Genomic DNA, 22,473 nt, shown 5'->3' with positions numbered 1-22,473 from the left:
AGCTCTTCTCCATTTCGTCCTCTGCCCACGACAAGGCCGAAGATATCGCCCCCATGCTTAGGTGGACGGGATTGTGACTGAGCCGCATCCATTGACAAGTTGGCTGTGGAGGCTGTAGTGATTGGAGAGGTCATGGATTTAGGTTTTCTGAAGGATGGACACAGAATGCACGTCTCAATGTTGGTACGGAAATCAGGCTTGCTACCTCACCCTAGCATGCTTGCTCCCACCACGCTTGAATGAGCAAGCCCTTCATGGTGTGATGTGTGACTCCCATCCGCCAAAGAACAGGCGGTGTATGCCAAAGTCAACTAGCCCTGCATGGCACGCCCTTGCGGTCCATAAAAATGCAGTATGCGAAGGAATCCCACGCCCAACCCATGATGTAATAACGCCCCCAGGGTATCACTGAATCCAGACCCAAAAACGCCTCTTCTATAGCCCTCCCAACCATTCCAAGATCCATGACATTTTCGCAGGCGCACCAACCTACGAGGCACCCACGCTCGCGACGCTAGCCATGCTTCCCTTCCTCTGCGGACCCGGACCGGGCAACTGACCGGGCGCAATCATCCTCGGACCACCCGCATTTCCCATGTTAATGGCGCTCGGCCTCCTGCTTCCCGGCCCATCCAGGCCTGTGCTCATCGACGCTCCAAAGCCACCCATCCCGCCTGCGCTGTTGGGAAAGTTCTCTGATGTAGCGCTCCCGGGCATCATACCATTGGAGAGGGCGAGGCCACGCACGGCGCCCATTGTGTCGGGGTTTTGGCCATAAATGGAGGCGCCAGGAGGATTGCCGAGGCAGGAACGGAGCATATCTTTCATACGTCGGTGCTGGTATTTGGCCTGGAGCGAGACGGGGGTAAATGTGACGACCGGTCGGGGGCGATGGCGAGCGAGGGCGGCCATGATGGCTTCTTTCTCCTCGTCGGAGTCGACGGCGCCTGAGGGTTCGAGATCTTCGGGGAGTGGAGCGTTGGCATCAATGGCAGCACCTATGATGTATGAGTGTTGAATGTCCGGACTCGAAAAAGGCGTACTTACGCTGCTGTTTCGCCTGGTTCTTCTTCTGATACTGGGCTAGCAGCATGTCGTACGGCAAGCTTCGTCCAGGCACGGCGCGCTTCAGACCCATGCTATGGCTCTTGCACGTCAAACTACGCGCGCAGAAGCCGCCATTAGGCAGCGCAACACCGCACTGCTTCTCGACGTCAACAGGTCCCTTCGGTTTCGCTCCCTTTGGCTTGGGCTCGTCCTTCTTCTTTTTCTTGGGGCCAGGCTTCCCATCGTAATCTTCGATCTTCCTCTTCTTTCCCTTCTTCGCGCCTTCTCCGTCGACGGTGCCTTTGATTGCCTTGCGCGCGTTCTTACCACTGTCGTCGTCCTCGCCCTTCTCCTTGCGCAGCGCAGCGTCTTTGGCTTCTTTGGCCTCCTTTTTCTTCTTCAGCTTCTCCTGCTTCTTGCTCAGGCAGTCGCGGATATGGGTCGCAGCAGAGGCGCGGAGGACAGGGCGGCGGCAATGCTTGCACTGCACCGTGTCTACTTTGTCATCGACGGGGCGGCCACTCGGAAAGCCGGCGAGCGTCTTCTCCTCTTGTCCGTTCACGATCGGGGATGTGCTTCCTGCGATAGGAGTGTCTTTGTCTGTAGTAGCTGCTTAGCACAGTCGCTATTTGGCCGTTGGACAGCCATACTGCTGGCATCGCTCTCCTTCCAATTTCCGGGTATGGAAGGCTTGGACACCGCTTTCTTGAGCTTCAGCGTGACCTTGTCCTTCTTATCTGCTGGCATGGCGTCCCTTATAGCATCTGTGTCGATAATGCTGTTTTTAGCTGAAGCCGGGGGAGCTGCTGCACGTTAGCCAGGGTCGCGTCACAGCCTTCTTTGCGCCCTCTGTGGAGTACTGCATGCGTTGGGGTGGACCGCGCGCGTTGCTTGTTGGCGAGTGCGGAGGTGTGCCGCAGCCGAACTCACCTTTACGGGCAGCACCGTTGGCAGCCATCCTGGGCGTGCTGCAGCGCGTTTTCGAAGCTTAGGTGGTATCTGCTACAATTCCAACGAGTGACGGAGATGGTTCAAGGGTTGCAGCGGCTGCCGGCGATGGGAGGCGTTGACGGTGGATGCCGTGCGTCGTGTGCGTCCTGCATTCGCGGCGCTAAAGCACGTGATATCCACCTGTCCCTCCAGGGTGCACAAATCCGGCCTCAGCGGCGAAGACGCTGGCCATGGTATTGCACTTGCTTGATCTTCTCTCTCGAAGGAGACAAGGTAATACTAGGGACATCACAATTGTTCTGCAAGCCCAACCATCATTTCCACAGTTACATTTACACGAGTGATGAGTACACAGAGTTCACACCGTAACGATGCCTTCATACAGGTCAACCCGCCCTGTAGACACACTCAGCCGTAGTCAGACACGAACACCCCCCATCTCTATGTTTTAAAGCGCCCTGGTGATTGATCAAAACTCCGAGAAGATGCACACATATCCAGTCCCTCTGGGACCCAACGACCAAGAAATACCCCGTAAACGCCATGTGCTGTCGTGACTCGTCAAAGAGGGGAAAACGGTATTGAGCGAGCATCAAGGTGAGATCGCCGGTGATCTACTTTCGACCCTTGCCTTTGGTGACCTTCGCAGTGCCCTTCTTGGTCCGCTTCGGAGGCTCGTACTCCTCGCTGTGGTTGTAGCCCTCCCGCTCGCGCATCATGCTGTTCGTCCAGAGCAAGCATCGTGGCTGTGGCACCTCATCAGCCTTTTCAACAACTGCGCTGGTCCTGTTGCGGGTCGAACGTGTCGTGGGGACCTCTTCTTCCTCTTCCTCCATCTCTTCATCCTCGGTCTTTTCCAGATGTGCCTTCATCTTCTGCATGTATTCCGTGATCCTCTCCCGGAAGATGACTAGTTCCTTGCGAAGAGCCTTCTCACGCGTACCGCGCTCGTCAAGCCACGCCATCAAGCTGTCAATGTCTTCAGGGTCGTCATAGTAGCCCCAATCGGCAGACGTCTTAAGGTGCGTCGGGCCCTCTTCGCGATCCTTCCGCATGGGAACCGTCCAGCCAAACTCATTCATATCTTGCGTTAAAGCGGGCTCCTCCATATTAGGTTGAATCTCAAGCTCGTCCGGTCCCTGGACCCATACACGACCGTTGGCGTAACCGTACTCTGCAGTCGAAGATTGCGGCACGCCTCCGAAGGGCATGCCATTATGCTCGAACCAGTAATACTTATTCAGGAAGCGGTCCTTACCCAGGATCTTAGAACGGTGTACAGAGGCTTCGCGAAGATCGTCGTCCAGCTCGGCGATACTGGCCTCGCATTCCCGGAGTTCCTCCTTTTTCCTTTCGATGTCGTCCAAAAGCTTCTCCCAGTCTCTCTGCTGCTTGCTCTTCGCCGCTTCTGCCTTGGCCTTCTTAGCCTTTTCCTTCTTTGCCACCTCGCTGTCCCGCTTGCGCTTCGTCAACATTACAGCCTTGCGCTTTTTGCGAGATGCGTTCTTAGCCTCCTCTGATGAGTCGCTGCCTTCCTCATCCTCCTTGGCGTCTTCTACATCGGCCATGGACACGTCTGGCGTATCTTTCGTATCGGTCGGCGATGCTGGTGTGTTCAGGGGAAGCGCAATCTTCCGATCAATGTCGAGCTTGAACATCTCATCGGCTCTGTGTACGTGTAAGTTCACTGGTGACAACGAATCCAAGGCATACGTACAGTTCCTTTCGCTTTCGCTGGTATTCGATCTTCTCTTTGCGAAGATTGGTCATATCCTGAGCAGCATTCTGCAGTTGATCACGAAACTGTTCAGTGGTGACAGTGAGGCGCAGAGCAATGTCCAATGCAGTAATGCGCAGGTTGACATCAAGGTTGAGATAATTTGTCGCGATATTCTCGACGGAAGGTTCCTCGTCCGGAGGGACAAGCTGAGAGAGGATCTCGTCGCAATCTTCCTTGTGGGATGGGTTGTATGACAGCTGGTGAAGCAATCCTACAAGGATAGCTTGCCAACCGCCTTCTCGGAAGTTCCGCTCCTTGCACATTTCCACCCAGTTGAAGTCCTCCACAAACTCAGCAGCCTTGTGGATTTGTTTTGGAGGCTCCGGGGTTGGAGTACGTGGCTTCTCTACGATCTCAGCGACTTCCGACTTCCTCAGGCTGCTGCGGGTAGTCCGCTTCGGCGGCTCTGGTTCCGGCGTTGCTTCCCTGCTCGACTCTTCTTCGTCTTCGGACTCGTCGTCATCGACCATGCTGGGAAGATGAATTTGTAGCTTTCCAGAGCTGTTGACGTATTGCTTGAGTACAGCACAGTGCACCTCGATAAGCAATTCACACTCTGGGTCATCCGAAGCATATCCCATCGCCTCAACAAAGTCATCTATCGTGAACGAATCGAGAGAGTAGATGGTATCGTGGACGTTGATGGTTTCCCATATGGTCAGCAAAGGACCAATGCTCTTCATCAATATTCCTGTCTTCCTATCATCCTCAGGCGGGTCAACGCCGTCTGGAACATCGTCCGACAGAAACTTCAACGGAGGTCGCGTGACATTGACGCGTGGCTGTCGGATTCTCAGATCATCGATAGGATACTTGATCGGTTCGAATGGCCTAGGAACAGGGGCCGACTGATGCTGAGGCCCGTTCGAAGGTTGATTTGCGAGCGCTTGATATTGCATGAAGTTGTTCTGGAAGGGCAGGCTGATAGGCAGACCAGAGCCTTGTTGCGGGATATGCTGAGCGAGCTGGGCTGGTAGGTTGGGGTGTACCTGGCCGGCTAGGTGAGGTGGTATATTGGGGTTCTGGAGGTGCGGTGGTACGTTGAACTGAGCAGGCGGGGGTCCGTTGTATTGCATGGGTGCTGGCCCGTTATATTGTAATGGAGGAGGCCCTGAGTACATAAACAGTGGTGGTTGATGGCCAAATTGCTGACCGTTCACACGATGAGGGTGGTTTGTTGTTTGTTGACCGACGCCGATATGTCCCGGCTCGTTTCCGTGCATTGGTCCCCTCATACCGTTCGTTTGGGGGTGTCCCGCATTTCCATGGTTGAAAGAGTGACCGTCGTTGAGACGCTGAGCATTTGCTGCTCTCTCTGCATTCGCGGCTTTCTTCGCAGCTATCACAGCCTCGCGAGTCTTGGCATCCGGAAGTTTGGTGGGAATATTGTACCGCTTGGCCAGGTGATCCTTAACCATCCACGGGGCTCCGTGCCATGGCTCCCTGGAAACGGCGCTGCGCAAGAACTGTTTTAGGATGATCTTGGAGTAGACTCTGCGATCTCGCATCAACTCGGAGGCCTTGTAACGGGTAAGCTCTTCGCCGTCATCCATTTGCATAATGTAGGTATATGAGCGGAAATCCTCGTGGAGCTGGCCATTAAACATGCTGTGGAGCCTTGATGTATCGGTCATGTTCTTTATGACACCATACCGGCGGCCGCTTTCAGTGTCCACGGCTACACGGTCACCTACGTTGTAATGTTCGCGGAAGTGCTAGAAGACCACATTAGGATGATGTCGGTTGGGAGGATAAACTCCAACTTACATCATAGACTTGATTAACTGCAATCAAAATTAGTAAAGCGCCGAAGATAAGACCGTACAGCAAACTTACCGAGGTCATCCATGCGCGGAGTGATCTCGAATTGGACAAACTCCAATACCCGCGACCTCAGGCCTTCCGGGAATATACTGTCTATCTCCTGTGACGCTTCTTGCTGTGGCGTGGTTATGGTCACGCTTTTGAGGACCTCTTCCAAGGAGCGACCCGGACGTACCTCGCTCTCCATTGCCTCAAAGAACGTGTAGCCGGAATGCCCGGTCGATTCGCACGTGAAGACTCGCTGTGATATGCTTTAGTGTGAAAACTGCGTGGAGAGGTCGAGCTGGACTCGAGGATGGTGGGGCTCTGACCTGCAAGTAAAAGTCACGCCTGTCATTCATGTTAGCAACGTCACTTCATGGAGCCATGACCTAGACCTACTTGTTGAGGAACTTTTCATAGTCTACGAAGACTTCCCCAGTCTGCTCAATCTCCCAGACCTGTCCATTGTGCTTAGTTCACTTTGTGAAAGACGTTCAAGTCTCATGGGCGCACCTCGGTATTGTCATCGATGAACGGTGGCAAGGGCTCGGTCTTGACCGGTTTCCTCTTGTATTGAACCTTCATATGTCAGCGACATGTGCTTAGGTTTGTCCTGAATCCGTTTCCTACCATCTTGCTTCGGGTCTTAGCTCATCGGAAGCTTCCTCAGTATGAGTTGTCGCGTCGCAGGCTCCGGCACCCTCGCGGTCGCGATTGCGAGAGATCCCGGAAGGTTTGGGTCAATCTTCCGCGATGGAACACGTCGACCACCTCTTTGGAGCGCGAGTCAAACGTTGTTGAGCTCCCCCGCGCGTCGGAGGAAGTCCTAGACAAAGTTGTAGTATTCCGCAATCGATCCGAAGAGCGTTCCGAGACGCGTCGAGATGCGCGTTTCGCGTGGTTCGTTTGGCGTTTTCGTTCGGGGCGCGTGGTGGAGAGGCGGAAGACGACAGGGTGGTGGAAAAGAGGAAGTAAGAGACAGGCGATTGACTGAGGGTCGAAGGGTAGTTCAAAAATGCCCAGCGGCGCGGACGTCCCTCAAACTAGGCCATACTAGGACAAGCACCCTAAACGCTCCTTCTCCTACTTCGCCGACACGCGCACCTCTGCACTTCAAATACCAGCGTATTTGGACTCGTTTTAAAGCTTGAAACCAAAGCATTGAACAAGAATAGGTACAGAAACAACACAATTTGATAACCCCCAGTTTCGTGGGGGGTTGCGCGAAGGGTATCTTACACATGACGCCTCCATGCTTTGAGCCACCCCAGACAGCAGCCTGACCCACTTACACGATCAAACCACCCTTACCGCGCAATTGCCTGCATCCGTCCACGCAGAGGTGAATAAAGTATATGGACTTTACCTACGACTCAAACTTAATGTTCTGCAGTACCAAGAGGAATCAGGGGCAATTATCTCATCATGGTGTGGTTGTTGATGATACTCCCTTTCGGCCTTATTCCCCCAGAGGTGCAGCCCACAACCGAGACATCCGCGACATTGCTTACTACCGCTCGAGATTGCATAACAGCATGCAACATGTTGGAATCAGATCCTCTATGCTCGGTTTTCTACACTAGTGATCGAATCTCGTAAGACTCGAGCACTCTCTGCCAGCTTGTTTTGGAGGGTACACACTAGAATTATCTACAATCGAGGAAATGAAGAGCAATGACTTGATTTCATCTACGATGATGCAAAGATTTATGTCGAATGCTAAGAGTCCATGTAGACCACTGAAAATCCTATCCAGCTCCCCACCACTCCTATGGCGGAGTATGAACTGATAAACATGAGAGGTAGGAACTCATATCTCTCGCCAAACACAATGGTGTGGATGAGCGAGCAGTAGGCGATCAGGGGTATCGATAGAGCAATGTAGTAGAAAGAAAACCGATCAAACAAGAAGACCCGGAGTTGCGATGAGCTGTCTCGAGGTTAGCGTGGCGCAACATATGGCATCATGAACTTACGCGGGCGCGAGTCGATCAAAAGCCAGTAAGAAAGCTACAAGCCATAAAATGGAGTATACTGTCTTGACTGGGAACTCAGCTGGGGTAAAAAGGAGTGGAAACAACGACACATGCCCCGCTACAGCCAAAGGTCTGAATGCACTGAAGTATCGACGGTCTCTGAGCGCTACGAGGCTGAAAGGGATGATGACAAGGAGGATGGCCTTCTCATGGACATGCCAGCCAAAGAGGAATGATGCGTAGCCGCAAAGCGTCACTGCACCGATGAAAGTCTCCCATGTGGGTCGGAACAGAAGTCTGATGAGGAACGGCTATATATAGTTAGTGGTGGAATGTTGTTGAAACGCGGCGCACTCACCAGTTGGAAGCCCACAGTAAGCAAGAAACATGTCAACGGCACGACGTCCGGAAGTACGGCGAACGATGTGTCTCCAACAAGCCCTCGCGTCACACTTTTGATAGCCTCCTGGTCAACGTCTAGGCCAAGGTATGGCGCCACTACAACCGTTAGTCACTTCTCAATATTCAGGATGAAATGCTTACGATATATGAGAACGCGGTCAGTGAACGAGTATATAGCCCACATGTTCGGTGCCCAATAAGCGTGGCACAATCCTCGTGAAAAGGGAAAGAGACGACGGGACACTTGTTCGAGCTGACCCCAGAGTGCAAAAGGTCCAAAGGCTGCAGCGAGAATGGAAATGATTCCGACAGCGAGTTTGATGCAGTTGAAGAACCGGATGCGGAAATATGGGAATGCCGTGCGATCGCCCAAACAGTAGGCACGTAGAAGGAAGACGAAGTAGGCAGGGGCAATGTACATGTAGATGTGCTTGAAGCACAAGAGCACCGCGAAGGTAAGGCCACTGAGCAACAGAGTGGACTGCTTGCGGGCCAGGACCAAGGACAATACTAGGATGCCGTACATGAATCCATTGTACTGGAAGTGAATGTGGTCGATGATGAGCAGTCCAGGCGAGAGCAGAACAGAGAGTGCAGCTGCATGTGCAGTTGCTTTATTTTTAGAGCCTTTGACATAGCTACCAGCTTTAGCTTTTGGACGCAAAATGGTCTTGGAGAGCATACAGATGTAGGGCGTAAACCAAGACTAGCTCAGTAAGGATGACTGTTGCACGCTGGAAGTAGACCGTCTGCCAGCTGTCATAGCCTAGAGCCTTCACATTGAGCAGAGCAGGCTCGAAGTAGACAGCGGCCTGAGACATCAGCCATTCGAAATAAGCGAAGAATGGCGGGTAGTCGAGAGTCCATTCCGAAGTTTTCTGCCGGACACGTCAGCACGAAATGGAAAGCTGAGCATCCTGGCCATGGCAATCACCTCGTAGTACCATTCCTTGATTGGCAGCGAATGGGTCAGCGCCAGCCAATTGCGATGCACTTCGAAATCGGTTGACTTGCTGCCAAAGACAATCAGCAAACAGCACAGGATACGTGAAGCCCCTACCAAGTCGACGTACTAGGCAGGAAAGAGAAGGACTTTGAGCGCAGTGGCCACAACGGCGCACTGCGCAATAGAAGGATATAGGTCTGACATGGGGATGACGGCTGCGCTGGTGAATCGGATGGTACCTGGTAGGATTATTGTAGCGTCGCGCGGTGAGCTTCGCGACACGTGACGAGTTAGCGAGATTAGCGGGGCGTTGATTGGTCTGACACCATCTTCACGCTCTCGCTCGCATGTTTCTGCCATGGTTCGGCCCGCACAGTTCCACGTGTCGGCTGCCGTTTGCCAGTACGAACGTAGAACTGCCCTAGCATGTACATGGCCCCATCGCCACTTCGTCGCGCCAAAGTGCATGCCATTAACACGAGCTTTATCGGCACTGCGGCGTTCGCCCGGCTCCCACGATGGCGCGTACAGGCCCCACGTGAGAAGGCGCCTGGAACGGCGCGCCGCGATGCAGCCCTGAGTGCGGCTCTGCCCCTGACTCTCTCTGACCGAGAGAACTTCTGGGTCTGATGCTGCACGCACGCACCGCACGGCAAAACATTGCTGGCACGGCACCTGACACGCCCGGGCCCTTTATCAAGACTCAAAGGGCCTTTCCAGCATGCACGCCGCGATGGGGCCTAGCAGAGTGGTCTCCTGTTACTCATCGGCTAGTGGCCAGGTACGCGACGTGTGCTGCAGCCCTGCGTTCTCGCTGCACCCAGCCGGCTGCATCGAGTGACACGGCGCGCCGTTTGAGTGCAGCAGATGAGTGCATTCGCGCTGCACGCAAGCGTGTGGCGCGCGGCGTCTAGGCTCGCCGCCGAACTGCGGGGCCCTGGGCGTTGGTGGTTTGGATGGTTTGGGATGCGGTGGGCACGCGCGTTTAAAATAAGCAGGCGCGCTATTCCCAATCGAGGCGGCCTCATTTGCGCCTGCCTCCTGTCTCTGGGCTGCTCCTTCGCTTTTCTCAGGGCTCGTCCTCTTCTAGCTCCCAGCTGCTGTTCTTCGATCCCATCCGCTCATTACTTATCCTTCTCCACAGCATCGAGGTCGCGGACAAACATCACCTCCCTGCGCCTTCATTATTATTGTGGTGTCGTTCTTTCAGCCCCTTCGCATCTTGCAGAACAAGCCCGAGGCCCGTCACCTCCGCAGCCACAGCTCCCCAGTCCATAATTTGGCCCTCCTACGACCGGCCGGGATCTGCTGCAGCTCCATTCACCCCCAGGGCAAGGGAATGTTGTAGTTGTTCACGCCTGCTCAGCTTGCATTTTTCAGCGGCATTGCACGCTCCAGTCACCCAGGTCCACCATCAACCGACCGACCTGCTGGGCCCCTTTGATCTTCCGTTTGGCGCCTTGTACCTTGTATTGAGTGCCGGATTAGCCATTGACCTGCTCCGTGAGTCTGGTTTTCGCTTGCCGTGCCACACCCTTCGCTGACTTGCCAGCTTGATCTCCACGAGATTTAATACCCGTTGTCTTTGCACTCGCCGCAGCCGACCTGCACGGTGCCCGTATATCTTCTGCCTTGCATACTTCTCAGTCCGGGACTCGCACAGCTCCGGACGCAGTAATACACCGTCGCCACGGCTGTCCTATCTCAGAACACGCGGGACAATTTCGTCCTGCCCCCGCATCTTTTCGGAATGCAGCACCACGACGGTGCCCCGAACGCCCCCAGCGGGCCGCGTCTCCAGCAAAGCTTCCAGAAGCAGATGAATGGAAACACGGGCTTTTCGCACGGCGCGTTTCACACAAACCAGCCCGGCGGCTATGCGGACAGGCACCCGGAGCGCTCCAACATTCCTAGCATCAACACGGGCAGACTCGCTCCCGGCAACCACAACACTGAGCTGCAGACGCCGGGAACTGGCTTTGACATGAACTTCACCCCGCTTCTGCCTTCGCAGCTGCTTCTCGGAAGCCCTTTCCAGCCCGGTTCTCCGAATGCCTTCACCTCGCCTCAGTTCCAGAGTTTCGCCCAGTTTGCCGGACAGAACCAGATGCAGCAGCAGCAGCAGAACGCCATGGGCAGCCCGCAGATGCAGCAGGGCCCCCTTTCGCCTGGCCTGTACCAAGGTCTCGTCTCCCCGACGAGTGGCTTCTTCAATGGACCCCAGTCGCCCACTGGAGGATTCCCTGGTTACGGACAGCAGGGCCTCGGCGGTCTTGGCTCGTCCCTGCCTATAGCCCCCGGATTAGTTTCCGGTACTAGCAGGACAGTCTACTTGGGCAATATCCCACCGGAGACCTCAGCCGAGGAGATCCTTGGCCATGTGAGAAGTGGTCAAATTGAGTCAGTGAGGCTCCTCCCCGACAAGAACTGTGCTTTCATCTCCTTCCTCGACAGCAGCTCCGCCACCCACTTCCACTCTGACGCAATCTTGAAAAAGTTGTCGATTCGTGGCCAGGACATCAAGATCGGATGGGGCAAGCCGTCGCAGGTTCCAACATCGGTCGCCCTTGCTGTGCAGCAGTCAGGTGCTTCTCGCAATGTGTACTTGGGCAACCTGTCGGAGGATGTTACCGAGGAGGAACTGCGCGAGGACCTCAGCAAGTTCGGTCCCATTGATACTGTCAAGATCGTGCGCGAGAAGGCAATTGGCTTTGTTCACTTCTTGTCGATCGGCAATGCCATCAAGGCGGTTGCCCAGCTCCCCCAGGAGCCCAAGTGGCAGGCCCCCAGGCGCGTCTACTACGGAAAGGATCGATGCGCTTACGTCTCGAAGACGCAGCAGCAGAATGCGGCCCAGTACCTCGGAATCGCCCCTGGATACGCTCACGTCCTCAACGGCGCCGACCGTGACATGATCTCCAATGCTCTCGCCCAACAATCAGTCGCTGCGGCCGCGGTCGCGACTTCTGCTGGAGGTGTCAATAACCTCGGCAACCGGACGGTATACTTGGGCAACATCCACCCAGAGACGACAATTGAAGAGATCTGCAACGTCGTCCGCGGGGGTCTGCTTCACCACATTCGATACATTCCTGACAAGCACATCTGCTTTGTGACGTTCATCGACCCCACCTCTGCTGCGTCATTCTACGCTCTGAGCAACCTCCAGGGTTTGATGATCCACAACCGCCGTCTCAAAATCGGATGGGGCAAGCACTCCGGTGCCCTTCCTCCGGCCATCGCCCTGGCTGTTAGCGGTGGTGCGTCGCGCAATGTGTATATCGGAAATCTGGATGAGTCATGGACTGAGGAGCGTCTGAGACAAGACTTCTCCGAGTACGGCGAGATTGAGTTGGTTAACACGCTGCGCGAGAAGAGCTGTGCGTTCGTCAACTTCACCAACATCGCCAATGCCATCAAGGCCATCGAGGCTGTGCGAGGACGTGAGGAGTATAAGCGTTTCAAGGTCAACTTCGGCAAGGATCGCTGTGGTAACCCACCGCGCCAGATGAACAACAACCAGGGTCAGCCCCAGCATCCGGGCAGTGATGGCATTCAGTCGCCGTCGCCTACCAGTGGTCTCCACCCTAACCGTAACAACACCGGTCCATCGGTGTCACCGACTGGGTCTGCCGCCCCTGTATCCGGTGGCAGCACCAACGGACAGTTCCCTAACGTTCAAGCGCCGACTCCTTCCACCATCCTGAACACGGGCGTGAACAACCCTTTGATGATGTACCTCCAAGCTCAGCAAAACCAGCAGCAACAACAGGCAGAAGTGAGCCTTCAGCAGCAGCAACAGGCTCAGCAGCAGCAGCAACAGCAGCAACAGCAGGGATACCCATCGCCACAGTCAGCTTTCTACGGCGCTGACCTCAACCAATCGTCGCAACCCCACGCCTCCCACGGTGCTCACCAGAGCACCTCGAGCTTTAGCCTCATCAACGGAACCTCCAGCCAGTCTGGCGCCACAACCGTTGGCGGTCTTTTGGCTCCCTCGAATTTGAATGCTCGCGCTCAGCACTCGCGTGCGGTCAGCCTGCCGGTGTTCACACAAGGACCGTTCAACCAGCCTGTACAGTCGTCGCAGGGCCCGCAGCAGGGCTCCTTCGGCAGCTTGAGCTCCGGTATCGGTGGCTTTGGTAGCGGAAACGGTGGCTACGGCCTTGCTATCCAAGGTGACGGTGGCCTTCCTGGATGGGCGGAGGAAGAGATTGGTGCGCAGTAATACGGAAAAAGTGGCGGATCGGATTCCCCTTCTCTTCCATTCCACTGTGCGATACTTTGACCGACCTTACTACCTTTAGTGTCGTGGATGCCATCACCCACCTTGTTGCTGTATGCCACTTATCTACCTTCATTTTTATATTCCCCTTTTGCATCATCTTGGGTTTTTTTCGTCATTTTGGATGGAAATGGTGTTTTTGAGTTACTGTACCCTGTTGTAATTGAGATTATTGCGATTTTGAAATGTTCACACTCACTTTACTCACTAATACTCCTTGCTTCATTCACTTCTGCTTAGCTCTTTGAGATGACGAGGCGGGTCGAAAATTTGGTCGGACGAGGAATTATAGGCAGTCGCTGCGTGCCAGCTGCGATGTGTTGTTTTATACCTGTATGGATGTGGATCGGGCAGTATGCATGCGAAATGTTGGATACCAACGGGTAAAGGAGTGATATGGCTGGGTGGGATGGGATAATAATATGATCTTGCTGTTTACACATTGCGCTGTTAGGCAAGATACTCGTGCCTCCTGGTGTTTACATTCCTCCATCTATGCTTCCACAGTACTCTCCCTAATGAAGGCCAGTGGACAGCAGTGAAGCGCGAGAATATTGCCCTCTGTTTTGCACCAAATGAGATCGATCCTCGCTACTTATCCTCGGTATTCTTCCACCCCGCGTTTCAGAGTCCTCCATGCGACAGTATCGCATTGCTCACATCCCAAATTTCCGATTTCTACTTTCGAATGGCTGTCGCCATCAAATTAGCCTAGGCTTCTCCATACGTTTCGTAAGGCTGCCCATCATGCAAATGAATTGTGCGAGCCAATCGAGGCTTTTGCACTGGCTTGTATGTTTCACGGGGGAACACAAAGAGTCGGCTTTCGCAGACGTGTGGGCGCATGATATTTGACAATAATGTAGGGTTATTTCCTGATATGGGTGCTAAGCCTGGGATATCGTACATACTTAATACGCTGGATTCCCCAGCCTCTGGCGAAAGATGGAATCCTGCACTTCTGCAAACTTGGTGTCACTCATTTAATCGCTTTTCTACCGTAATATCAGGAGAATTTGACTCCGTCTCTCGTAATGCTTCCCAAAACCCCAGTGAGCCATGGTCTCACTGCGCTCTTTCTGGCAGCAACAACCTCAGCGAAGATTCTCTACGCTGGTGTGAACTCTGGTAGGAACATCAAACTAGGAGAAGGTCACCGGTGCTGACTATCACATAGCTGGTGGCGAGTTCGCGCAACAGAACCTGCCGGGTGCTTTTGGCACTGACTATCGGTTCATCAACCAAAGTGCCATTGACTTCTTCATTGATGCTGGGGTCAATACCATTCGTCTACCATTCCTCCTCGTAAGTGGCTCTCAAAGCGATCAAGGATCTTCAAAAAAAACTTATCTCTGCAATCTGGAAGGAGCGCATGTGCCCTCTCGACACTGGCTTGGGAAGCACTTTCAACGAAAGCTACTTCTCGGAATTCCAGACTGCGGTGAACTATGTCACGATGCGTGGCGGCTACGCGGTCATAGATCCACACAATTACTACCGCTATAACGACCCCAGCTCCCAGCCATCCTCAGGCTCCATCATCGGTAACACCACCGATGCCAACGCGTCCACCACAGCAGACTTTGCCGCCTTCTGGGGCGAGCTTGCAAAGCGCTTTGCCACAAATCCAAACGTCATTCTGGGTCTCATGAACGAACCCCATGACATGCCGACCGAGCTAATTCTTTCCAACAACCAAGCATCGATCGATTCTATCCGGCAGGCTGGCGCCAAACAGCTCATCCTCGTTCCGGGAAATGGCTTCACCGGCGCGCAGAGATGGCTCAATTCCACCTGCTCCGGCTGCAAACCCAACGCCGACGTCCTGACCGCCATCACCGACCCCGCCAGCAACTTCGCCTTCGATATGCATCTCTACTTCGACAACGACACATCGGGTACGCACAATGAATGCACGCTCGCAGCGCCCGGCAATCTCGCTGCGACTACGACATGGCTGCAGGAAAACAACTACACTGCGTTTCTCTCTGAGTTCGGAGCTGGAGCGAATAGCGTGTGTTTCAAAACGCTAAATAATACGCTGATGTGGTTGGAAGATCATCCGCAGTTCATCGGCTGGACGTACTGGGCTGCGGGACCGCTTTGGGGTGATTATTTCTTGAGTGTGGAGCCCGGTGTTGGGCCGCAGAGTAATAGCACATGGCCGCAGGTTCTGGAACCGCATGTTAAGACTTATGCGCCGATGCAGAGGTGTGGTGTAAGTACGAGTGGCCTTGGAGGGTTGTTTGTGGATGTTGAGAGAGAGTTGGAGGGGTGTCTGGGACTGAGATTGGGAGGGTGATAGGGCTAATATTCAGATCTCAGTCCGTTGGAAGCAGATGAAACGTTGGCTTTATGGAAGAACGAAATTAAGTTCTTAGGATGTCAGTTCTTTCTCGAGACCTGTGAGGACCATGATGTCTAATCTCAAACATCCCCCCATCTCCCTACTTAGCTGCCCAGGTGTAAGTCACCTGTAATTGCAGAGAAACAATGCGTGCGGAGTGTCCTCTGCATATTGTAGTTTGAACACGATGCGGGGTAATAGCACAACAGGAACACTCTTACTAAATAAGGCAGGTATCTTGACCCATTACCGTCTACCCCAAATTGGGGGCCACTTCCCCCAGTATATGTACCCATCGCCAAGTCCAGTCCCGCCAAGGTATTCTTTTTCCTTTCGGTTGTTCATAACATGGCGCAAGACTTGGCACCTTGTGTAAGTAAAAATACCTAAGCAGGGGCTTTGAACTGAAGATGCAGTACAGTGTGCGCAACTCAGTGCCATCATTGGCCTCGACGTCGCTTTGCCGAACAGTTCACTGTACGCTGCGACTGAAACCGCGTACTGGTCTATCCAAGAGGGTTCACTTGCTCCTTCTTGCATTGCGAAGCCTAGTTCGTCCGAACATGTTGCCAGCATCATTGCGTCGATCGCAAATCAACACGACTGCCCGTTTGCCATCAAGTCGCAAGGCCATGCTCCTGCAGCCGGTTTCGCGAACATCAACAATGGCATCACTATTGACCTGACAGCGCTCAATGCTATCACCACGAACAAAGATGCTTCAGTCGCTCACATTGGCACTGGCGCAAGCTGGCTCGACGTCTACGCGCACCTCGACACGCTCAACAAGACGGTCGCAGGAGGCAGGAACGGCGGTGTAGGCGTAGGCGGCCTGACGCTCGGAGGCGGAATCAGTTACTTCTCACCGCAAGCAGGCTTCACCTGCGATACAGCCATCAACTTCGAGATCGTCCTCGCAAGCGGGAAGCTCGTCAACACAAACGCTACATCTCGTCCCGACTTATTCCGCGCGCTAAAAGGCGGCCTGAACAATTTGGGCGTCGTGACTAGGACCGACTTCCGCACGCTGCCCATCGGTGAAATTCTAGGAGGGCGCGTAGTAAACAGTGTTTCGTACCGTAGTGAGGTCTTTGCAGCGTTCGCGAAGATTGCGGCGGCAAAGCCGTACGATGTACACGCGTCCATCACGACTTCCGCTATTTTCAACGCGGTGACCAAGGCATGGACGCTTCTCTCAGCCCCGATCTACACGAAGCCGCAGACCGATCCGGAGGTGTACTCCGAGCTGTTTGCTATCCCCAGTATATCCAATACAGTACAGATCACGCAGCTGCATACTCTGGCCAACGAGACTGCGATGGCGCAAACCAATCAGCTGTTCTCGACGGGGACGTATGGTGTCTCGGCAGAGCTTCTTGACAGTATTTTCGACATTTGTAATGAGACGTTGTACGACTTCAACGTCACTGGCTCCCTCCAGTGGATCGTAACGTTCGAGCCGTTCCCCGCCGTCTTTGCTGCTCAGGGTGCGCACGATAACATCCTTGGAACGATACCCGAAGTCGGCGATGGGATGATACTTCTATTCTCCGCTTCGTGGTCAGACGCTGCTGCGAGTTCCCTCGTACATGCCAAGAATAAAGAGGTGCTGCGCAAGATCAACGCGGCAGCAAAGCATATGGGGCTGTTGCGAAGTTTCGTGTATGCTAATTACGCGGGAACTTTTCAGAAGCCGATTTCAAGCTATGGTACACAGAACAGTGCGTTCTTGTGCCGTGTCGCGCTGAAGTATGATCCGCTTGCGGTGTTCCAGAGGCAGCTACCTGGAGGGTTTAAGTTAGCCGATTGATGCATGTGTCGCTGGTGACTCTCTACAACCACAGTGGCTGACAATAAAAACTGGACTTATTATAGTTATCAGATTGCGGTATAGACTATCAAGTGATGATCCTGGAATCATATTATACCATGAGTTACTGCAAGATGAGGTGCTCAAAAAAGTTGTTGCTCCTTATTTCAGGCCCTGTGGGCTGTAACAGGTGCCTAAAAACTGTAGCCAGTGGTCGTATTCTCAACCGTATACACGTACAATTCACTGAAACATAACTATCAGTTGATCCTGGTGATAAACGATGGCTCATCTTTCCTAGATTCCATTCATACTGTGGGATGCAGGCAGCACCTGGTCAGCGTCTGTAGAGACCGGAATCATCACTCCGAGGTTGCCGTTGCTGCTGATGTGGTGAGTTTCGCAACCTTCGTGGAGAGTCTTAGGAATTGGCGCGAGGTCATTGTTGAGTAATGCAGTGGCGGGGATGTCAGCATTCTACACGAAAGACCGTGATGTCCTTCCAACTGCTAAGGCGAAATTCGTGAGCGTAGATTGCAAACTCACAATCTTGGAGACCTTGGCTGCTTACGACGCAAGGAGAAAAGGCCGCATACATCCACAAACTGAGACCAGCAAACGGATCAGCAACGTGTGAGGCTCTTCTCGTGGATGGACCGGATGGCTATGACGTATGTACAAAAACAATAACTTGATTGATAATGAAAGCTGTAGACCTGAAATGCATCTCTCATTCGCGTCCATGAAAGTGGTGAGGGGCTCCCGATGGCTGTGTACACTGAGGACCAACTATGCTTTAACCCCCTTGACACGTCTGAACATCCCAATTCCCCTCTCTTCACGCACCCGGAGCGGGATCATTCAACAACTGTACAATCTTTCCCCGCGCGTTACGGAGGCCCCAAGGGTAAAGTGTAAAGCTTATAAGCTCTCAGCTGAGGTTCGCAATAGAATCCGTTCGCTTTGCATCTAGTGCAAGGGTTTGTGTCAAAGGGCATCAACCCATCACACGGCGCATGATAAGCTCCCTGCGTCGCACAGCATTCGCATTTGGAGCCTATTGGTCGTTTCTTGCTGTATCCAGCTTCCTTGCAAGTTCTCCGACTTCTTTCACAGGGCGTGCAGGGAACCCTGTCGGTGGGATGCCAATCGCAGGATACGTCAGATGATTAGCTGGAGTGACGACTAACTGTTGATTTCGAACGTCTTCATTGGGCACTTGGTGCTCCGGGAGAGACTGCCGCCTATTCCGTCTTTCATCCACGTCCGTATTTGTTTGGTGGTACTTTTGAAAAGGACCGGATCGTCGTAATGTCCTCTGCAGTATTGTGCTTTGACCTGCGGAACGATCTCCTGTCTTCACTTGACCGATCGGATATGCCACCGAAGGCCCCTGAATGGAAGGTTCTAGCGAGGTCTTTTCAACCGAGAGCGTAGGGCCGTCTTCGTGTTCCCAAGTGTCAGTACTGTCCATCTTGTCAGAGTGGAATGGGCCAGTTGCTCGTAAATCGACATCGCTGGGTCAGCGTTTAGCTATAGGTGTGGTGTCTTCTTTGATAGCCCGCTTCGTTTCGCGAAGTGGAGACTGAACTCAGGAGTTCGTGATAATATTACTGAAGTGCGAAAGGAGTTTCGGTACCAACTTCTGAAGTGGCTGGCGAGGAGAGTAGGCTTCAAGTCCGGTCAGGACTCAGGCTCTGGGGCTCAGTGCCTCGCACCACATGCGCACGACGGCCTCGCGATTCTGCTCTTCGCCACGGCCAAAGTCTTCAGTAGGCTGCATGTGCTCGCGGACTTCGGCACGGCCAAAGGTGATGTCCTTCTTGATGGTGTTCCATAGCTCTCGGATCGAAGCTTGTGCGTACTCGAAATCGATAGCGCCGTCGTCTGTCGGCGGAGACGAAGTGCCGTCGTCGTTGTCTGGGCCCCCGGCGTGAGTAGAGACGCAGACGACAACAGCCGGAGAAGTGTGGTTGCTTGTCTGCGCCTGGCGCCGGGACCGAAGCTCGCCAACGTATATGAGGAAGTCGCCCGCCTGGAAGGTCTTGCCGTTTACGACATCGAGCATGCGCGGCGGGGTCCAGAGAAGCGGCATCTGGTTGGCGAGGAAGGTGGCATGTGCATCGCCCTGGGCCATAGGGAACGATGCTATGGCAATCTGCGGCGTGGTGCTCACGCTGCCATCCTGGCCAGCCTTGGGCGGGTGTTGGATAAGGTTGTACGCGCGGTCTGGGGTGACGGTGGACACGTGCAGCAGGTGCTGGTACGCGTGCGGGTAGTCTGGCTGGGTTGTCTCGCTGTACGGAGGGTTGTCGCGGAGCATACGGTGGGTGAGTGCCCAGGTGCCAGCCTTGTCGGCACGAGGAAAGCTGGACTCGATGCCGGCCACAATGGCCTTTACATAGTCGAGCGACGCCGAGAGCTGCGCGCCCTGGTTCGGGATATAGTACACGCTGGCATTGTCAATAGTTTGTTCACATCCCATGGAAATGACCATTGGCGTCCGAGATTGTCCTGCGCGCCGGATTTGAACACGGCACGCAAAAGGTGGGTTTACCCCGCATCGCAAACAACAACGGTCAAGTATACTGGGCCTGCGCTCAGATGGGGAACGTACCCGTGGTATTTCATCGCGATAACGCCGCGCCCTGGATTGTTGAATTCGTGGTGACGTGAGGGTGGAAGCTAGGATTGGTGGCCGGGGTAGCTCCTGCCGATCGCCGCCTGGACGCGTCGCGCCTTCCCCGAGCCTTATCGATAATGCACACGTCGGGGATGCCATGCAAGCCACGCAACGCAGGCCCCCAGCGGATCGTTCTCCGTTGCCGATCGTTGAAACATGCTTCTGCTCTCCTTGTCACCGTCACTCTTTCCTCCACCTGCATTTTCTACCTTGTCTTACTTCACTCGCTGTCCTTTGTGATTCCAGAGGCCCGATCTGTCCAGAGGCACTCCCTTCTTGTGACATCACACGCTCTCTGCTGGGTCTACTTGTTTCCACTTGCTCGTTGAACTGTACGCTATTCAATGCCAATGATAATCGTTACTTGAACGCTTCTCTTCCTGCTCGCTCGCTATGGGCTTCTTTCTGCGACGCTTCGCTATTGCTTGCACATTTACCGGCTTGCTGTTTCTTGCTTACCACCAGCTCGCCCTACGAAATGAGCCTCTCCCTACCAACGGGACGTCATCATCTCTAATCACTAGTCCGGTCGTATGGAAAGACATACCCCAGCGATACCCTGTTACCTCGATGATCCCCTTACCCAAGGGCACGCCCTTACCGATCCCTCGTATCCAGCACCACTTCGGCGTCGAGACGGAGAACAACAAACAAGAGAGACTGCAAAGGCAAGCTGCAGTCAAGGCAGCGTTTACGCATTCTTGGGAAGGCTACAAGAAGCATGCATGGCTACAGGACGAAGTTACTCCGCTCTCCGCGAGCTACAAAAACACCTTCGGAAACCGCGCTGCGACTTTAGTGGACTCGTTAGATACCTTGTTTATCATGGGCTTAGATGAAGACTTTGACATAGCACTCAGAGCGATACAAAAGATCGACTTCAGTACCACGGCCGAACCTGTCCTCAACGTCTTCGAGACAAACATCCGCTACCTGGGAGGCTTGTTGAGTGCATACGATTTGAGCGAAGGAAAACATCACGTTCTCCTGCAAAAGGCAGTCCAGCTCGGTGATATGCTTTACGGAGCTTTTGACACACCTAATCGCCTCCCCATTACACGGTGGGACTGGGTCAAGTATGTCCCTACAATCTGCTACTTTTTTACCATCCGACTGACTTCATGTAGTGGTGCGCTTAATCTAGACCAGGAGGCCCCAATGACCGCCTTGAGTGCCGAATTGGGTTCTTTGAGCTTGGAATTCACCCGGCTGACGCAACTGACCGGCGATGCGAAATACTACGACGCTGTGCAGAGGATCTCCGATCTGGTCGAACTCCAACAGAATGCTACTGCTATCCCAGGACTCATACCGATCACCGTTAGCCCGATTGACAATGATTTGACTGCATACAAGACCTTCTCATTCGGCGCAATGTCCGATTCGTTATACGAATACTTTCCCAAAGAATACATGCTGTTGTCCGGACGCCACGACCAGTATCGCGTTCTCTACGAGAATGCCATCGAAGCAGCGAAGCAGCATCTCTTCTTCCGTCCGATGACCCCTCAGAACCAAGACATTCTCATCTCAGGCAACGTCCGGATGAGCAGCCTCGGCATGGTCAAGCTCGACCCTGAGGCACAACATCTCGCCTGCTTTGCGGGTGGAATGGTCGGCATCGCTGCCAAGATCTTCAACCGCACTGAGGAACTCGAGGTCGCGCGGAAACTGGTCGATGGGTGCATATGGGCTTACAATTCCACACCGACCAACATTATGCCCGAAACGTTCCACGTCGTTCCATGTGCAGACCCAAACGATTGCGAGTGGAATGAGGAACGGTGGCACCGTGGCATTATGGATCAACACGTGCTTGACAGCACGAAAGACCCTACGCAAATCATCAAAGACGACGGATTACAACCTGGAATGACCAAGATTGGAGACAGGAGGTTCTTGCTGCGACCAGAGGCGATCGAGTCCATCTTCATACTGTATCGGATAACTGGCGATCCGACCCTCGAAGATGCGGCGTGGAACATGTTTACGGCCATCAGCAACGCGACCGAAACTGCCATCGCGCACTCCGCTATCGAGGATGTCACGGTTGAACAAGCCCAGGGGACGACGAAGATCGACGAGTGTGAGAGCTTTTGGATGGCGGAGACATTGAAGTACTTTTATCTGATCTTCTCCGAGCCGGGACTGGTAAGTTTAGACGAATACGTGTTTAACACGGAGGCACATCCGCTGCGCCGGCCGCATGCAAAATAATGGTATGCATTGGACATCATACGGAGTTCGGTAGTATATTGGATATGGACATTGCGAAATTTGAAGGCGCTTGGATAGACAAAGTTTATTATACCTTGGATGCATCGAAACTCACGATGTGGACGCACAGGGCTAGAGGCTCTGCCATCTACAGTACAGTATATTTGAAATTTAAATTGACGTGATCACCGTGCTCTTATAACAATCAAAAGACTGGATCTAA

The 22,473-nt window shown here is 53.7% G+C and overlaps 7 protein-coding genes across 7 annotated transcripts; 4 read left to right on the top strand and 3 right to left on the bottom strand.

Annotated features, from left to right (window-relative positions):
* Positions 1-183: 183 nt before the first annotated feature.
* Positions 184-2,108, bottom strand: CC84DRAFT_1196657 (SCA7-domain-containing protein). The gene is made up of 4 exons (XM_018181478.1): positions 1,978-2,108; positions 1,698-1,850; positions 1,048-1,647; positions 184-998 (listed from the first exon to the last, which is right to left on the bottom strand). Exons 1-4 carry the CDS (start codon positions 2,003-2,005, stop codon positions 490-492), a joined length of 1,290 nt encoding a protein of 429 aa, XP_018034857.1. The 5' UTR covers positions 2,006-2,108; the 3' UTR covers positions 184-489.
* Positions 2,109-2,612: 504 nt separating this feature from the next.
* On the bottom strand, positions 2,613-9,112 carry CC84DRAFT_1217937 (uncharacterized protein; the record flags this gene model as incomplete). The annotated part of the gene is made up of 14 exons (XM_018182947.1): positions 2,613-3,666; positions 3,716-5,493; positions 5,546-5,562; positions 5,615-5,843; positions 5,914-5,932; positions 5,984-6,042; positions 6,098-6,163; positions 7,349-7,514; positions 7,561-7,871; positions 7,919-8,058; positions 8,104-8,600; positions 8,647-8,840; positions 8,897-8,975; positions 9,036-9,112. The coding sequence occupies 14 exons, from the start codon at positions 9,110-9,112 to the stop codon at positions 2,613-2,615; spliced, it is 4,686 nt and encodes a 1,561-aa protein (XP_018034856.1).
* Positions 9,113-10,562: 1,450 nt separating this feature from the next.
* Positions 10,563-13,283, top strand: CC84DRAFT_793682 (negative regulator of differentiation 1). Its single transcript, XM_018187424.1, has one exon. The coding sequence runs from the start codon at positions 10,659-10,661 to the stop codon at positions 13,134-13,136; it is 2,478 nt and encodes an 825-aa protein (XP_018034855.1). The 5' UTR covers positions 10,563-10,658; the 3' UTR covers positions 13,137-13,283.
* Positions 13,284-14,227: 944 nt separating this feature from the next.
* On the top strand, positions 14,228-15,383 carry CC84DRAFT_1187545 (glycoside hydrolase; the record flags this gene model as incomplete). The annotated part of the gene is made up of 4 exons (XM_018180935.1): positions 14,228-14,321; positions 14,371-14,498; positions 14,560-15,301; positions 15,364-15,383. 4 exons carry the CDS (start codon positions 14,228-14,230, stop codon positions 15,381-15,383), a joined length of 984 nt encoding a protein of 327 aa, XP_018034854.1.
* A 464-nt stretch (positions 15,384-15,847) lies between these two features.
* CC84DRAFT_1196654 (FAD-binding domain-containing protein) lies at positions 15,848-17,429 on the top strand. The gene is made up of 3 exons (XM_018181477.1): positions 15,848-15,912; positions 15,962-16,450; positions 16,628-17,429. The coding sequence occupies exons 1-3, from the start codon at positions 15,889-15,891 to the stop codon at positions 17,348-17,350; spliced, it is 1,236 nt and encodes a 411-aa protein (XP_018034853.1). The 5' UTR covers positions 15,848-15,888; the 3' UTR covers positions 17,351-17,429.
* Positions 17,430-19,040: 1,611 nt separating this feature from the next.
* CC84DRAFT_1217934 (uncharacterized protein) lies at positions 19,041-19,981 on the bottom strand (the record flags this gene model as incomplete). The annotated part of the gene is made up of 2 exons (XM_018182946.1): positions 19,041-19,803; positions 19,968-19,981. 2 exons carry the CDS (start codon positions 19,979-19,981, stop codon positions 19,041-19,043), a joined length of 777 nt encoding a protein of 258 aa, XP_018034852.1.
* A 146-nt stretch (positions 19,982-20,127) lies between these two features.
* CC84DRAFT_1120935 (class I alpha-mannosidase-like protein) lies at positions 20,128-22,431 on the top strand. The gene is made up of 2 exons (XM_018175596.1): positions 20,128-21,109; positions 21,161-22,431. The coding sequence occupies exons 1-2, from the start codon at positions 20,427-20,429 to the stop codon at positions 22,248-22,250; spliced, it is 1,773 nt and encodes a 590-aa protein (XP_018034851.1). The 5' UTR covers positions 20,128-20,426; the 3' UTR covers positions 22,251-22,431.
* The last annotated feature ends 42 nt before the right edge of the window (positions 22,432-22,473 follow it).

The sequence above is a fragment of the Paraphaeosphaeria sporulosa genome (assembly GCF_001642045.1).
Source record: "Paraphaeosphaeria sporulosa strain AP3s5-JAC2a unplaced genomic scaffold CC84scaffold_6, whole genome shotgun sequence".
NCBI lineage: Eukaryota > Fungi > Ascomycota > Dothideomycetes > Pleosporales > Didymosphaeriaceae > Paraphaeosphaeria > Paraphaeosphaeria sporulosa.
The sequence above is the reverse complement of the archived record's forward strand: the minus strand, read 5'-3'. Positions and strand labels throughout refer to the sequence as shown.

What these genes read in the sequence shown, in the direction of transcription:
- CC84DRAFT_1196657 (XM_018181478.1), bottom strand. Translation starts at nt 2,005, where the DNA reads ATGGCTGCCAACGGTGCTGCCCGTAAAG. An exon ending in CAACGGTGCTGCCCGTAAAG is followed by an intron (nt 1,851 to 1,977) that starts GTGAGTTCGGCT and finishes AACGTGCAGCAG; the next exon opens with CTCCCCCGGCTTCAGCTAAA. An exon ending in GAACCAGGCGAAACAGCAGC is followed by an intron (nt 999 to 1,047) that starts GTAAGTACGCCT and finishes CATACATCATAG; the next exon opens with GTGCTGCCATTGATGCCAAC.
- CC84DRAFT_793682 (XM_018187424.1), top strand. Translation starts at nt 10,659, where the DNA reads ATGCAGCACCACGACGGTGCCCCGAACGCCCCCAGCGGGCCGCGTCTC.
- CC84DRAFT_1196654 (XM_018181477.1), top strand. Translation starts at nt 15,889, where the DNA reads ATGGCGCAAGACTTGGCACCTTGT. An exon ending in CGCAAGACTTGGCACCTTGT is followed by an intron (nt 15,913 to 15,961) that starts GTAAGTAAAAAT and finishes GATGCAGTACAG; the next exon opens with TGTGCGCAACTCAGTGCCAT. An exon ending in CAGCCATCAACTTCGAGATC is followed by an intron (nt 16,451 to 16,627) that starts GTCCTCGCAAGC and finishes TACCGTAGTGAG; the next exon opens with GTCTTTGCAGCGTTCGCGAA.
- CC84DRAFT_1120935 (XM_018175596.1), top strand. Translation starts at nt 20,427, where the DNA reads ATGGGCTTCTTTCTGCGACGCTTCGCTATTGCTTGCACATTTACCGGC. An exon ending in ACACGGTGGGACTGGGTCAA is followed by an intron (nt 21,110 to 21,160) that starts GTATGTCCCTAC and finishes GACTTCATGTAG; the next exon opens with TGGTGCGCTTAATCTAGACC.